General features: G+C 37.7%; 1 protein-coding gene across 1 annotated transcript; it reads left to right on the top strand.

The window, feature by feature from the left end:
* The first annotated feature begins 293 nt into the window (after positions 1–293).
* LOC148112052 (vomeronasal type-2 receptor 26-like) lies at positions 294–11,554 on the top strand. The gene is made up of 4 exons (XM_087879377.1): positions 294–548; positions 991–1,279; positions 8,770–9,477; positions 11,477–11,554. The coding sequence occupies exons 1-4, from the start codon at positions 319–321 to the stop codon at positions 11,552–11,554; spliced, it is 1,305 nt and encodes a 434-aa protein (XP_087735503.1). The 5' UTR covers positions 294–318.
* The last annotated feature ends 433 nt before the right edge of the window (positions 11,555–11,987 follow it).

Genomic DNA, 11,987 nt, shown 5'->3' with positions numbered 1-11,987 from the left:
AGAATTTCCCAACAATCTTTGACTGCAAGAACTACTTGAATTATCCAGGGATCCCTCCTGAGAGGGAGAATTATGATATAAGTTTCAGCTCTGCTGTTTGGCCGAATCCTCCAGGGGAGACTTTGGGCAGAGAAATATGGAGTTTTGGGACAGGCAGAGTCTGTGCTCTTGAATGTACGTCTCTCTCCTTTCCAGATGAAGCTGAGGGTTTCTCTGTGTTGAGAAAAAGCATCTGGATGTTCCACCTTGTGAGAGTTTTTTTGATTCTTCTAATTCTTCTTTAGAAACAGGAAAGGGATTCATTGATTCACCCCATGAATGATGGACCTCCAGCTTCTGCCTCTGATGCTGCTTTTGTCCCATCCAGTCTCTGGGAAGCTGAGAATGAAATGCCCGCTGAGTTCGGAGAACCAGGATGGAAAACAACCACAGAGCTTTTACAGCCCAGGAGACCATCTCATTGGTATAGTCCTCACTGGAAATGAAAGATTGCATACAAAGTTGTTTTTCAATGTGGCTCCTTCTCTTCAGTTTGTTTTCCATGATCCGTAAGTCATTTAGGGTGATGGAGTTGCACTCCCTCCATTCAAACACTCTCCTTCTTTTCTATTTTTTATTTTTCATTTATTACTATATTGGGGAATATGTCTAATTTCCTGAATGATTTTGATTTCTATGGCTTCTCTCTTTGGTCTGATTTTGTGAAAGAGACTCAAATCCAAAAATGGGTCTGAAAAAAAGCTGAAAGGGCTGCAGATTATTTTCCTCTCTCTGTTCAATCCTTAATTTATCACTTGGATAATGAGTTTTATTTAAAGTAGTGGTGGAATCAGTTGTAGTTGCCGTACCTCAACCCATTTCCATATTCATGTAACTGATCACTGCTTTTGGATCAATGTTGGTTTAAGGCTCAGTAGGCTTGTGGAGGATTATATATTAAAAACAGTATTTATTGTTGCTTTTGATTATAATAACATGTTTTTACCATAGGAATTATTATGATTTTTCATATGGCTTACGATTCATTTTCAACATTCAAACGTTCAACAAGAATTCCCAGCTCCTGCACAACCTCACACTGGGCTACAACATCCACGACAACTATTTGAGCACTTTCCACACTTCAGATGCCTTGCTGGACATGCTCTCCACTGGAGAAGCCAACGTCCCCAACTACGGCTGTGGAAGGAAGGAGAACCTCCTGGCTCTTCTTGATGGAGCTGAAAGGGCCATCTCCATCCAGATGTCAACATTAGGAGGCACCTACAAAGTCCCACAGGTTTGTGTGTGTTTTTCTCCCTCTGGTAAAGTGAGGGGTGGGTGGTGGTGGGTGAGCAATAGATGCAATCATGTCTTCTCCATGGAATTTAAGAGCTGCTTTTCTCCATATTAGCAAAAATGTCAATATTTTACCCCATTATGTTCACGTTGAGATTAATCATAAAAGGCCTGAAATGCAAGCAATACATTCCCTGGAGAAGATATTCTTACTTCAAAATTTAAATCAGTTTTGATTTAACTGATCAAAAAATATCCCTGGTTGTTGGGGCCTCTATTGGCATCTTCGTTTTCACATATAAATAATGCCTGCCCTATCAAGTCAGATTGAAGTTGCCAATAGTAGCATTTTATCCATCTAAAATGTAGAATAAAAATTACTCTAGCAATTATAGGCCAAATAAACTAACAGATATTGTGACTAAAATTTATGCCATGATCCTCTTAGTTACACTTGAGAAAAATGCATTCCTTGCAGAAGAACCAGAAGGTTTTAGGTAGAATTAAATACTATATAGATTTTATAAGGAATATTGCACAAGTTAACAGTCTAATATTGGCAACAAATTTGTCCTGAAATATCTAATCTATATCAGTGAGGTAAAACAAGGTTTGCTGCTTTCTAGATGTTAGTGCAGCATTTGACTCAATAAACAGAAAATTATGATGGAGAAAATGGATGGCCCTCAAAATGGAGCTCAGCCTGTTGGCCCTGATCCAAGCCCTTGTTTGAGAGGGAGGTTTGAGCTCAATGGAGGCATGAGAAGAAGGATCTATGCTTACCAAGGGGGAAGGGAAAGATGCATATTTGAACCCTTGTTATTCAGTCTAGATATGAATGACTTACTAGGAGTAATGAAGGATAAAAAAACCAGATCATAAATAAATGTTATTTTATTCGTTGACAAAAATGACTAAATTAGTGGATTAATGAAATGCAGTGCATGTAGTATACGGTACTTGGATTTCAGAAAGGCTTTGACAAAGTAAACCACAACCTATTTCTCAGGAAGCTGAACATATATGGGATAGACAGCATCAGCCGCAGATGGAGTCAGCCTGTGGTCCTCAATGGAACTACGTCTGCATGGAGGGAAACAAGCAGTGGGGGACCCCAAGGTCCCATTTTAGGCCCAGTTCTCTTCAACATCTTCATGAATGATTTGGATGAGGGGAGAAATGGGGAAATCATCAAATTTGAAGACAACACTAAAGTGGCAGGAATAGCCAACATCAAAATAGGCTCAAGATCCAGATAGATCGAGATAGACTTGAATCCTGGGCCTATTTAATTAAGTGAATTTCATTGTAGAGAAAAGTAATGTTTTACACTTAGGCTAGAAAAACCAAATATACATTACAGATGAGGTGAAACCTGGCTCCATAGCAGTAACTGTGAAAGGGATCTTGGAGTCCTAGTGGAGAATCACTTAAATATGAGCCAGCAATATGTGGCTATAGAAAATCAGAGGCCAAGCATTTGCTCTGATCAAAGATGTCTCTCCCGCTCTCGCAGAGAGCTTTATTTTTTTATACAGTTTTACACAGGCAGATAAAAGGCAGGACAGCAACAGCGTTCTAATTGGAAAACCCTCCTCCCTGTTCCCCCACTCAGAAGGAAGGTCAGATAACACAGACCAGAGCCAGAGCCTTGAGATCATCCAGGAAGAAGATACATGACACCAGAAACGGAAGCAGTTTGCTGCATTCTGTCCGAATTAATTCTTCCATCCCTACATCTCACTCTTTTTTATCTTGTTTGTGAAGCCATCCTCTCACGAGGGGCCAGAAAAAGGGGTTATTATCAGGAGAGGAATAGCCTTGAAGTTATACATATGTTACAAAAGCAAGAAATACACTGAACAAAACAGCATCCTCCAATTAAAATAGCACAAATGATAAAATTATACAAAATTTTAAGTTGATGCTGAATGTTTCTTGATTCATCTAAAATGTTAAAGCAACAAAGTTACATTTTCAAGAACTGAAACAAATCAATTGCGTTAGGAGGTGAATAATACACAGCTTCCCCCCAACGAGCTTTATTCTTATAGTCAAAGTTCCCTTCGAACAAATACTCACTCAAATTACTAAAGTTTTGAATTACTACATACTGGGATTAAACATGTAGAAAGCAAATTTTCCATATCATAAACTTCAGACAAACAAAAGGCATCCATTTTGGGTTTTTTATTTTTTATTTATTTTTAAACAAAACATAAAACATCCATCATCAATCATCAGTGTGTCGGTTGGTAACAAGTCTTTTGTGCATCTTCACCATCTTCATAGCTTATTGATTATCTAATTTCTCATATTATCAATCTAATATGTACCTGTATTATTATCCTCATTAATCATTTATTTAACAATGGCTATTTCTTCCCACGTTTCGTAGAAATATTTTCAAATTTAAGTTAATTTATATTATAATAGTCATTTCCTCCTCCTAGATCAGTCCAATAATCATACATCATTATATTGTATATTATATATTTCTACAATTCTTATATTATAAATGTCTCAATCATATTTCATTTCCATGTTTTTTTATCTAGCCATTGATAAAACAGATCCCATATCTTGTAATATTGTTTATCTTCTTGTTCTCTAATTTCAAATGTCAATTTGCTCATTTCAGCACTTTCCATGATTTTCTTAATAACTTCCTCTTGCGTTGGTATTTTCTCATTTTTCCAATTTTTAGCAAACACAATTCTAGCTCCTGTTAATACATTCACAATCAAATATTTCAATTCTCTATTGTATATTTCAGGTACAATCCCCAATAAAAAGATCTCTGGTTTAAAGTCTATGTGTTTTTTTTGTCATTTTTTCCAACCATGTGTGGATTTTAGTCCAGTATTTTTTAGCTTCAGCACAAGTCCACCACATATGGTAATATGAACCTGGTATCTGATGACATTTCCAACATTTTTCAGATTTGCCCTTGAACATCCTGGCTATCCTCGTAGGGGGTAGATGCCACCTGTAAAACATCTTATACAAATTTCCTTTTATGCTGTTGACATTGTCATTTGATAATTTTGCAACCACAGTTTTTGCCATTTCTCTAAGTCAATTCCATGTCCAAAAATTTTCCCCCATGCTATCATTGTTTCTTTGACTTGTTCTTCCTCCAATTTAACCTCTAATAAATATTCATACAATTTTTTAATTACATTGTCATCTGCACCTGTTAAAATTTTATCCAAATTAGTCAAATTATTATAAAAGCCTTCTGTCTTAGAATCTTTATCATATCTAGAATGTATTTGCATGTATGAAAACCAGTTCATCTTTATACCTTGTTCTTCTAATTCTTGAATAATTTAAGTTCACCCTTTTCATTCAGTAATTCACTATATCTAACAATTTGTTTCTTTCTAAATGTTATTGAATATAAGAATGCTTCAATAGTTGATAACCAGACTGGAATTTTTAAATAATGTTGTTTTTTAATCTTCTCCCAGTTTAATAACAGAGCCTCTCGTATGTAGTGTCTTCTAAAGTACCCCTGTGTTTTTGTTCCCTTATACCATAAAAAAGCATGCCATCCCAACAACAAGTCATGTCCTTCTAAAGTCAATAATTTAATATTTCTTAACATTATCCATTCTTTAATCCATGTCAGATTTGTCGCTTGATAATATAGTTCCCAATTGGGCAAACCAAAACCTCCTCTTATTCTAGCGTCTTGCAACAATTTTAATTTTATCCTCACCTTTTTACCCTGCCAAATGTATTTTAACACTATTTTGTTCAAATCTTCAAAATAATCTTTTCCCAACCTAATTGGAATTGTCTGGAACCAGTATAGAATTCTAGGCAGTATATTCATCTTAATGGTTGATATTCTCCCTATCAATGATAATTGTAAATTTTCCCATTTTGCCAAATCTGTCACTAACTGTTGTTTGCGTTTATCGTAATTGTTCTCTTTGAGTGCACTGCATCTTGTTGTCAAATGTATCCCCAAATACTTAAACTTATTTGTAACCTGCATCTTCGATACTTCCGCCAATTCTTTTTGTTTTATTAACATATTTTTTGTCAAAATCTTTGTTTTGTCTTTATTTATTTTCAAACTTGCTACTTTTCCAAATTCTCCAATTTTATCTATCAATATAATTATTGATTCTAATGGATCTTCAAGAATAAAAACCAGGTCATCTACAAATGCTTGCAATTTGTATTCTTCCTGTTGAATTTTCATTCCTTTTATATCTTTTCCTTCTCTAATATTCCTGTTTAGCACTTCTAATGTTAGCACAAACAACAGAGATGACAGTGGACAATCTTGTCTCATTCCTTTTTTTATTTTAATAGACTCTGTCAATTCTCCATTTATCAATATTCTTGCTGTTTGTTTATGGTACATGGCTTCTATAGCTTGAATAAATTTTCTACCAAAGCCCATCTGTTCCAGTTGTAATGACATAAATCACCAATTCATATTATCAAAGGCTTTCTGTGCATCTAAAAATATCAAAGCCAAATTTGCTTTTCAGGATGTGCCTCATAATATTCCAAATATTCAGAATTATCCTCATATTGTCTCTAATCTGTCTTTTTGGCAGGAATCCATTTTGATCAGAGTGTATAAAATTATTTAAATATCTTTTCAGTCTTTCTGCCAATATTGAAGAGAAGATATTATAGGCTGAATTTAGCAGGGATATAGGCCTATAATTCTTGATTTGTTGTGGGTCGGTATCCTCCTTTGGAACAAGTGTAATATATGCTTCTGACCATGACTTGGGAATTTTCATCTTTGACATAACTTCATTCATGACTTCTAGCAATGGGAGATTCAATGATTCCTGTAATGTCTTATAATATTCCGCTGGCAGTCCATTCTTTTGTTTTTTAAGTGCTTCAGTTAATTCCATCATTGTTATATTTCTTTCTAGCATCATTTCGGTATCCTTGGAAATCTGGGGTAGATTCGCCTTCTGTAAATATCTTTTAACATTTTCCTCATCTATATCCTCTTGTTCATACAGTTTTCTATAATAATCTTGTATAATTTTTTTCTTCTCTTTATTCCCAAATCTAATTTGTCCTTGGTCATCCACTAGCTATGTTATTTTTCTTGATTCTCTCTCTTTTTTCAGTTTATATGCTAGCCATCTATCTGGTTCGTTAGCATCTTCAAAATAATTCTGTTTAGGACTTCTAATTTTTTGTGCTAAATCTTCTTTTTCTATCAATCCCATTTTATATTTAATTGTATCCATTTTTATTTTAATATCCTTTTTTTGTGGAGATTTCTGTAATTCTTTTTCCAGTTTCTTGTAATTATCCTAGAATGTTTTATAAGCTTGTCTTTTCTTAATATTCCTTTTCCTTATATAGTCTATTATCAAACCTCTAGCATAAGCTTTCATTGTATCCCAAAGATTTTGCATTGATATATCCTCTTTTCTATTCTCTTTAAAAAAGAAAGTCAATTCTTTCTCCATTTTTTGTACAAAGTCCTTTTCTTTTAGTACTGTGTTATTTAGAGTCCATCTAGACCTTCTCCTTTGTCCTTTCCATTTCACTGTCATTGGATTGTGATCTGCCCAGGTATTTGCTTCTGTATCAATTTCTTCTATGTTGAAGTCAATTCCATTGTCGTCCAAATCATATCTATTCTAGACCATGATGAATGTCTATTGGAATAAAAAGTATATTGTCTACTTTTTGTGTTTCTTTCTCTCCATGCATCTTTTAAATTTATTTCCTCTGTCATTTTGAAAAAAGATTTCGGAAGAGTCTTTCTACTTTGCTTTATTGCCTTCTGTGTATTATAATCTAATCTCTCATCTACTATACCACTGAAGTCTCCCATCATGCAAATATTATCATAGTCCAATTCAATTATTTTCATATGTAATTTTCTATAAAAATCTTCTTGATTATCATTTGGAGCATATATTGCTATTAAAAGTATTTTCATATTATTATCTATTATTTCCACCATAAAAATAATCATCTGTATATATTTGCTCCGCTGAAATTGTATCTCTAATATATAAATCAACTCCTCTTTTCTTACATTGTGGCAATGAAGTAAATAATTTGCCTAATTTTGGCTGTACCAACAATTTAAAAGGCTTTAAAGGATGGCATTAGTACCTCTCTTGATCTTGATTGTATTCCTCTGTTAATGCAATATAGGATTGCATTGGCTTTTTTGGCTGCCGCTGCACACTCTTGACTCATATTTAATTGGTTGTCCACTAAGACACCAGGATTCCTCTCACAGTTACTGCTATTATGCCTGGTTTCACCCAGTCTATATGTGTATAGGGTTTCCTGCTTGAGGGGGTTGGACTAGAAGACCTCCAAGGTCCCTTCCAACCCTTTTATTTTGTTATAAGTTCTGTTATAGGTACACATGTTTAGCATGTTAAATTCCTATTGGAACACACTGATTTACACTGATAATGTGATATTCTCATAGTTACACATTGGATTGTATGCCCTGTGAAGAAGACTTGGATTTTTTTGTCATAATAATTATCTGATAATTAAAAAATCAAGTTCAAAAGTGATGGTCTTTGGAAAACAACATCATAGCCATAAATGCCTATTTGAGGGTAATCCAATAGAGCAAGTACCACCTTTCCTTACCTGGGTTAGTTTTCTCTGAGCCTGAATCTTGGCTCCCTCATCATCCAAGGAGCTCAGTTAGAGAAAGGGCAGGAGTGAAAGTGGTGCTTAAAGGAAAACCTCTCAGCTCTCCAGCTTCCTCAGCCTCAATTATTAAAGTATCTGAGGCCCAGTTTTCCCCCATGTTCTTACATCAATCTGATGTTTGGGGCTCCAGAGAGAAACCACCAGCAGAACCAACCCAATCTCAGCCTCTGAAGAGGATCTTGGGGTGGGTAAAAGGACTCCAGCTGCTGCCCTCAGAGCTGATTTGGGAATTTACACAACTTCTGCTTTGTCTAAATTCAGAAAATATGGGCATTGGCATAAAAATTAATCTATGGAAACTGACAGACTCTGAAAATTGTGGCTCTTGGAACAGACAAAACTTTAATTAAGGACCAAACTTGGATTATGCAACTGACAAATCTTATTAGGCTTTGAGGTCTGCCTGTTTCTTGTATAACTGGAGAAAGAAGTTAAAAAATTTCCTCCAGAAAGAATCTGGGATATAGAAACAAAAAAAGATGCAGCTATCCTCGAAAATTATAATAGGCCCTTTATTGGAATAGAATACTCCAGTTGGCATTTGCACGTGTTAATCTAATTGTGATAAATTGTAGGGGTGGGATACAGTAATATGATTGACATTTTTATTGTTATTTAATTTGCTTATTATTTTCCATTATTATGATACAATCTTGTTAATATTCTGTCTTTAATATTTTAAACAATGTCTGATTAACAAACTATTCTAATACATTCATGAGAACCAGGTTGGATTTATTAAAATCTAATATTTTGGACTTGATCTGATCCCAAATGTAACAGCATTCTTCATTGCTTTTTTAGATGAATCTTGAAATTGCTTCAGAGGCTCTGAGTGATAAAAGGAAATTCCCCTTTTTCCACCAGATGAATCCCAAAGAAGGATTCCAGTACCCAGCAATTGTCCCACTGCTCCTCCATTTCAGATGGACCCTGATTGGCCTCTTTGCTTCAGACACAGAGAAGGGAGAGAATTTCATGAGGATTTTTCCTCCTATGCTTGTCAGGAGTGGAATTTGTGTTGTTATATTACAACTGTTCTCAACAACTGGATACACAAGAGCATCCCTCAGGGATTCCCTCTCTAAGTGGAGACAAGTCAACATCTTTGTTCACTTCATAGAATATGTGTCCATTTGGGACAGAATTCTTCCTTTCCATTTAACATTTATGCGTCTTCCAGGACCTATTGAAGGGAAAGTCTGGATCCTCACAACTTTTCTATGGTATTCAATGAACAAGCGTAGACTTCTCAAATACATCCATAGTATTTTGAACTTTGCTTATCTGCCAAAAGAAAGGCCAATGGATGATGCCTTTGAACCCCATTTATTTGTGGAATATCAGTTTCAAGATCATTATTTTCTCTGTTCTCTTTCAAAGAACGTCTTTTCTGTCAAAAGCCGCAGAAGATGCACCCAAAAAGCCCCACTGGAGACCCAGAAGAAAAGGAACAGGAAAAGGGCCCCAAATGAGTATCAATATTACAGTCTCATGAAGACTCTGGCCCAGGCCTTGAATGCTGCTTATTCCTCCAGATTGAGGAGGAGGAGAAGGAAGGAGGGAGAAAAGAGTTCGGGGTCTCCAAGGCTGCAGCCGTGGCAGGTATGGGGTCCCAATATGGATCCATTAATCTGAGATCCTTTGGAGAAGGAATCCAGAGGAGAAGGAGGGGAACCAACTCAAGAGATCTTCCAATTCAATTACTCAGGGAATAATGGTTCCAAAAAGTAGATACCATGGCATTTTAATATTAAACTCTGCTCATTTGAAAATGCTGTATTCTTTCTTAAATGAATTCCTGTATTTGTGGGTTTGTGATAAGCATGGTGGAATTTCCCCTTTGTTCCGTCCCCACTGCAGGTGGGTCTGTGTGCAGCTCAACAGGCAGCTAAACCCCCCTCTTCTCCTCCAGTGAAAGGGAACCTGGGGTGGATCTGGGTGTTTCATTGGGAGAAAAGGAGAAACTGAGGAGATGCAAAGAGTGAGAATCAAATATAAATAGCAGATAGGCAGCATTAACTAACAGCCAACAAAGAAGCAGCTGGAACCTCTCCAGGGATGCTCCGTGTGAGGGAAGGAGGCCGTCTCCGGATGACCATGTGTCTCGGTCAAACCGGCTGCTTCCGTCTCCTCCAAAGGCTGAGAGAAAAGGGAGTCTGGCTTCAGACCATACAGTTAGGCTTATCTGCCCCCGGCCACTCGGTGGGGCTAGAGCAACAACTGCACAATAGTTACATGTTGTGGCATGACAGACTTTATAAATTTGAAGGAGACCCTGAGACCATCTAGCCCAACCCCTCCTTTCTTCAGGAATCCCAGTTAAAACTTCTCTGACTGATGGCTGCTCCGTCTTTGCATTCAGATAATCCATGAAGAGGAGACTGAACCTCTCTGCTTCACTGGCTCAGCTCTAAAACAGCTCATCCTTTTATCATATTTTTCTTTCATTTAGCTAAAATATCCTCTCTTGTAACTGAATTCATTTTTCCACGTCTGACACTCTGGAATAATAGTGAGCAGATCTTACACTCGTGTGTAACCTGTGTCAGTGATTGGAAGAGGGCTGCATCCTCCCTTCTCCAACCGAGAGTTTGTGTCAGTTGGAAAAGGGGCTCCCAGACTCCTCCTGATCTTCAGCTCTTCTCCTTGTTCTCTTTCCTCAAGGCTAAGAGCAGCTCCTTTGATCTCTTCCGTGGCTTATTTCTCCTTCCCTGAAGTTCACACGTAGATTTTGTGCAAATTCTCCTCCATGCTTGGGGACCTGGTCCTTGAGTTGGGGTCTCCCCAAACCAGAACATTCAGTTCCTGAGATTCTTATGGCTGCAATTGCCTTCTTTCCATGAACATCTCCCTGCTGACTCAGATTCTGTTTCCAGTTAACTATGATTTTGAGATCATTTTCACAAACATGCCTGTCAAGTTTGGTATCCCTCATCTTTCTTCCAATCCATCATTCGTGTTCTTATATGAGACTCTATTGTTAGTCAAGTCCTAGTTGCTAAAAATCAGATTTTTTCTTGCTTTTTACTTATGTACCCTTCTCTGTGTCCTAATCATAAATATTGTTTCTGGAAACTTGATATTCCTCTTATTAAATTTTATTTTATTTGTTAAGTTGGTGCAAATGCAGCAGGCGAGAGTCGCTAGTGATTCAGCACCCTTTTAATTTCTAGCAAATGTGACTGCGCTCTGCCGGCTGAGCTTCCGGAGGTTGTCTTTTAAGAAGCTCCAGACAGACCAGCCAGCTAATGACAGCAGGTTAATTCTCCCACGGTCAGGACAATCAATCAGCGGAGAGCACGAAACTTTATGTAGATTCTATCCAATCCATGGCAAGCATGAAACCTTATGTAGATTCTAGCCAATCCGTTCATAACACCCCTCCCCTCCTAGAATGAACAGTGTCCAACCCCCTGCCTACGTATGTGACATAGTCCTCTAGGTAGGCGGGTTGCCAGCTTCCTACTGGACCTGCGCAGTTCACTTGTCCCCGGGATCTTGGCTGCAGAGGTTGAGTCTGGTGTTCCTCCGGCTGCCTGAGAAGGAGTTTCTGAGCTGTGGATCAGCTCATAGTTGTATGCCGTGAGGAAAATGGCCCATCTGGTCATCCTCGGGGACATGTATGGCAGGGTCTGTTAGTTACTGGCGAGGAGTCCTAATAGGGGCTTATGGTCAGGTACAAGCTCGAAATGTCTACCGTATACATACTCGTGGAAACGCTTGATCCCTGCCACCATGGCCAAGGCCTCCTCATCAATTTGGCTGTAATTGCGCTTGGCCAGTGACAGGGTCTTGGAGTAGTATGCTATTGGTGCTTCCATTCTGTCTGGTAGGCGGTGGCTGAGGACCGTCCCAACTCTGAAAGGAGAGGCGTCACAGGTGATCCGAACCAGCAACGTGTGGTTATATTGGATCAGGACGCTGTCGGATGAGAGGAGGTCTTTACTGCTGCAAAAGCTTGGTCTTCCTTCCATCCCCAGGTCCACGGTGTCATCTTCCCCAGGAGGTTGTGAAGCGGT

The sequence above is a fragment of the Pantherophis guttatus genome, chromosome 15, assembly GCF_059756535.1.
Source record: "Pantherophis guttatus breed Tessera chromosome 15, ASM5975653v1, whole genome shotgun sequence".
Classification (NCBI taxonomy): Eukaryota; Metazoa; Chordata; class Lepidosauria; order Squamata; family Colubridae; genus Pantherophis; species Pantherophis guttatus.
The sequence above is the reverse complement of the archived record's forward strand: the minus strand, read 5'-3'. Positions and strand labels throughout refer to the sequence as shown.

Coding starts and splice junctions, on each gene's coding strand:
- LOC148112052 (XM_087879377.1), top strand. CDS start 319: ATGATGGACCTCCAGCTTCTGCCTCTGATGCTGCTTTTGTCCCATCCA. Junction 1,280..8,769: donor GCACCTACAAAGTCCCACAG/GTTTGTGTGTGT, acceptor TTGCTTTTTTAG/ATGAATCTTGAAATTGCTTC. Junction 9,478..11,476: donor TCATGAAGACTCTGGCCCAG/GCCTTGAATGCT, acceptor TCTTGGCTGCAG/AGGTTGAGTCTGGTGTTCCT.